Below are 4,553 nucleotides of genomic sequence, written 5' to 3'. Positions count from 1 at the left end.
GGTTTTTCGCATAGCTAAAGTGCAGTGTACCAACCCCGTGACCTATCTACTCGATGACTATCGCGACAAACCAGTCGCCGGAGCGTTCTACGAGCACGAGTTGCATCGCGCGAGGTATCCGGACGTGTATCTCGTGGAGAAAGTACTGCGCAGGAGAGGTGACGAGGTCTACGTGAAGTGGTTGGGATTCGATGGATCGCACAATTCATGGATACACAAAGCAATGTCGTTTAATACTTTTATTTTTCACAAACATATATAAATGTATAACTATATGACAATATATGAAAATACAATGATATATATGAAATGCAACTCTTTATTATTATTCTTATCCTAAATATTTTACAATGGTATCCGCAAATGTCCCCACGGTAGCGTGTTCGTGGAATCGGGTACGACATAGCGCTTATCGTCGTACGGACTCAGAGCGATTTTCGTCTCGCGAACGGTGTACACTTTGTGCAGCTGCGATGTTATACGGGACTGATCTCGACTCATTTTAATCTTTTCCCTCAAACACTGCACGCAATCATCAAAAGTTATTTTTCGTGCGACTACGTTACTCTTAACACCTTTCGCCTTTTTGGTACCCTTTTTACCGTCTACTTTCACAGCGTACATTTTCGCTCTGAGCCTCACGAATTCCGTCATTATCGCGCCGTTGTTCTTATCTTTCATAAGACCTGGTATCTTTTTATTCATGAGCGGTATTCCATAAATGTTGTCGGACGCGTAATCGCTGGTGTCAAATCGCGCAATGTCGCATTTCATTTGTTCGTACACGTTCTCGCACTCAATATGATAAATTAAACTATCGGTATCTGTGTACATGATCTTGCATTTGTCGTGATATAACGGTAACATGTACTCGTGGTGAAACTCGTACAAACAGACCTTGGATATGTCGAGGATGCACATACCTACGTAGATCGATTTGTTGAATTTCACCTCGAGCTTACGCATCTCGATCGCGACCAGGTTTGATGAAAAGACACTACGACTATGAAAATTGGGTTTCGCGATCATTGCCTCCGCGCTGAATCGTCCGTTCCATTTCGTTAAAAGTTTAACATCTACGTGATTGCGCACGTTCTCTATGGTTTTTCCAAATACCGCGTTGTTCATTAATTTGTATAAATTTTTCTCGAAATCGTTGGTAGCGGCCGTTCTAAATCGTGTATTTAGTTCAATATAATCGCGGAGCCATGGAGATTGCGCGAATTCTAATACGCGATGGATTTTTGTGACGCGAAGACCGTGACGCGTACACTGTTGCAAGTTGCGGTAATGGATGACGTACCGTTTCTTGTCGTATAAAATTGCGAACAACTTATCCTGCCGTTTGCCTGGCGGCTTATCGCGCGTCGGACAGAACGGCAGGTCAGTGTGCGCGTCATGGAGATGCCGCGGATACTCGAGATCGACTTCGAGTACGTACCCTTTTGGCGAATCCGGAGCAATCACGTTTACGTTAAAATTGGAAATGTCGTTGACCCATCGAAAATTGGCATAGGGCAGTGGTTGACACATTGCCCAGCCGTATAAGTTATTAACATCAAAGTACATTAGGTAAGATGAAGGTTTCGATGGATCATACGACTGCATGTACTTATTGTTGGCTTGCGCGTACCTATGCGAACACTGACTTAGGCCGCCGCGTATACCGCGTTCTATGAACATGACCATGTCGATATCAGTTAACAATTCAAAATTGATACGCGTATGCTTGAGCATCGCGTCCCACGTAAAACCGGGCAAAGTGTAATAGTATGCGGGATCAAGACCGTAACTCTTTATGCAGCTATCGCGGAAATTTTCAAATACGTCGGCCAACAACAAGACATCCGTTTTTAGATATAGGTCGCTGTACTCGCCTAACGTTCGAATGGCGAACCGTTGCAACACGTTGACAGCGTGCGCGTAATCGCTCTCGGATACCATGACACCCGTTAAGGAACTAAAAAACGATTCGCGCGGCGGTAAGCGAGTATCCTCTAATTTATCGGCGCAGTCCACGTACTCGTAAGGGAACACGCCCTTTCGTGTCAATAACTGAAAGTCGTCGGTAGAGAGGTGCGCAAATTCGGATCGTAACGTTTTAAGTTTATCTTTACTGAGAAATGATGACAATTTATCCAGGCTACTGCTTAAAAATTTAAAGGAATCAATAAATCGTAATTTTATATTTCTATCTTTCCAGTTTGCTATTTTTTCACCTATTTCCCCAACATTTTTTGTAAAGGAAATATATTTTTCTTTAGTTATGGGCAATACATCGACATTGCCCACGAACGCGGTGGCTATTTCCGTAATGATAAAATGCGCGTCGTAGCCGGATAAATTATGGAACACTATTGGAATGGTATGCGAATCTTTGTAATTTAAGTTACAATTAGAATGCGCGGGACCTCTGTACTGACCGGTGAGATGGCAATGATCGCGAACCCGCGTGTCATCTGACGTGAACAGTTTCTCGCAGATATGACACTGCGTTGCGTTGTTAAATTTTTCGCGCTCATCTCGCGTTAATTCTATCATGGGGACATTTCTCGACAAAATCGCTTTCACGCGATACGCTAACTCTTTTAGTTGTTCAACGAACCATGACACGCACTCCTTATCGCGACGGGATCGGTACCCGGATAACGCTTCGTCGTAGGAGCATCGCACGTAATACGCTATACTGGATACCTGATGACGCTGGTACAGTTTCGGGTCGTCCTCCTCCGTCTTCTGCAATACACATTCAAGGTCTGCATATACTACAAACGGCATTCGCTCCTTCCTGTTGTAGTTGGTGAATGTTAGCCACTTGTCCTCTTCGTTTGGTAGAACGATTGCGCAGTCGTTCAGCTGTTGGCAATCCACGGTGTGGGCCTCTAACTTCTCCTTAGTGTAGAAGTAGTGCAGGCATCTGCAAGAATAAAAGAAAGAACCTGTTATTTTTTAGTAATGCTAATTTCTAGCGATAAGTATTTATTATAACGCTACTTACCGATCACAAATGTATTTTTGCCTGTTCTGCTTATTTATCTGGGAGCTCACCAAGCGGGATAGATTCTTGATCCATGTGAAATGTCCCACGTTGTTGTTCTGCGCATCTTGCACGTACAGCAGATTCGCGTGCTTAGCTTTCTTCTCATCGGTGAGTCGTAGCGGCAACACATTTATTTTTTTATTCTGTTCCTCGGTACCGAACACGTTTATGGAAATGTCGTTCAGACGTTCAAACTTCGCAATGTTTTTCATTGACATTGGAAACTCTATGCCTTGGAGATTCAGCACCGTTGTGTAGTGCGGGTACGAAGATTCGCGTTCCGCGTTTCTTTCCGCCGGATACAGAGCGGCGACCACCGACCACGCGAAACATGCATTGTCCATCGATTGCACGTTAACCACTGCTCTCTTCGTCTTGATCTCCTCCGGTAATGTGATGTAACACCCCGCGTGCAAGGGATTGTACTTGTTGATGTTGATAACCAAGTTCAATATACGCGACAATGCTCACCCGCTATCGCGCTCCTGGAACTCCTTGAGAGACGCCAGGGTGGGCTCGATCACGTATTGCTCGTACCATTCTTGCAGATCAGACGTAGAGAAGAGGCCACGATTTTTCGTGTTTATACTCTTATTAGCGGTCTTCTCACCTGCCACGAACTCTCCGTTGAACACTGTGTTCACTTTTACGCTGTTGTATCTGTCAATAGCGTTCCGCACATGCTCCAGCACTACATCACGGGCAGCTTCCAGGAATTGTCGCAGGTCGACGTAGTCTTCATTAATCACCGCGCCGGTTAGTACACGGTTTTCAAACGCAGTCTCAATCTCTCGCCAAGAGAGTTTCGCGCTGGAAGGTTGTTCGGCGTAATCACCACCGAAATGTATAAAGCGCCTTTCCAAACGCTTCTTCACCCCCTCGAGCCGCACGATTCGAGCCACTAACGATTGTCTATTGCCGATAGATAGCCGCGGACGCTTAGCACGACTTTGTCCTTCCGATTGTTCAATATACTCGTCACACCGTTGCACCCACGCGAAATATTCGCCCAAGGTGGTGACATTGTTGGCTTCCTCCAACAGGTCGCGTTCACTTTGCTCCATGTTATTGCACAGAACTTTTCACACTGAAGATTTTCGGGAAACTCTTTTCTACAGCACTCGCAACCAACTGTGATGCTAAACCTTTTTTCCGTTTGATTATATGATATCGGTACCATATCTCCGTCTCTTTCCACCCTGCAGCCGAATATCAGCCCTTGAGAAATAAACTTCTCTAATACAAGTGACCGCTTATTTCCAAACGTGACGCCTCTCTTTCCGACCGTATCACCCTTGAGAAATAAACTTCTCTAAACAGTCCCATTCCTAGATCTGTATATCGCCTCTTCTCAATTGCTCATTGACAGCAGCCGGGTATCGGCGCTCGAAAATAAATTTTTATCTATAAAACAATCCCACGGTTCCCAGAAATATGTTTACATAAACATCTCATTGACAGCAACCGGGTATCGGCGCTAGAAAATAAATTTTTATCTATAAAACAATCCCAC

The 4,553-nt window shown here is 44.7% G+C and overlaps 1 protein-coding gene across 1 annotated transcript; it reads right to left on the bottom strand.

Moving 5' to 3' along the window:
* Positions 1–345: 345 nt before the first annotated feature.
* On the bottom strand, positions 346–4,104 carry LOC113562133. Its single transcript, XM_026970472.1, has 4 exons — positions 3,565–4,104; positions 2,999–3,465; positions 2,297–2,917; positions 346–2,149 (listed from the first exon to the last, which is right to left on the bottom strand). The coding sequence occupies exons 1-4, from the start codon at positions 4,102–4,104 to the stop codon at positions 346–348; spliced, it is 3,432 nt and encodes a 1,143-aa protein (XP_026826273.1).
* Between the last annotated feature and the right edge of the window lie 449 nt (positions 4,105–4,553).

The sequence above is a fragment of the Ooceraea biroi genome, chromosome 6 (genome assembly GCF_003672135.1).
Source record: "Ooceraea biroi isolate clonal line C1 chromosome 6, Obir_v5.4, whole genome shotgun sequence".
NCBI classification, from domain to species: domain Eukaryota; kingdom Metazoa; phylum Arthropoda; class Insecta; order Hymenoptera; family Formicidae; genus Ooceraea; species Ooceraea biroi.
The sequence above is the reverse complement of the archived record's forward strand: the minus strand, read 5'-3'. Positions and strand labels throughout refer to the sequence as shown.

Coding starts and splice junctions, on each gene's coding strand:
- LOC113562133 (XM_026970472.1), bottom strand. CDS start 4,104: ATGGAGCAAAGTGAACGCGACCTGTTGGAGGAAGCCAACAATGTCACC. Junction 2,918..2,998: donor CAAAAATACATTTGTGATCG/GTAAGTAGCGTT, acceptor TTATTCTTGCAG/ATGCCTGCACTACTTCTACA. Junction 2,150..2,296: donor ATTACGGAAATAGCCACCGC/GTTCGTGGGCAA, acceptor TAAATTTTTAAG/CAGTAGCCTGGATAAATTGT.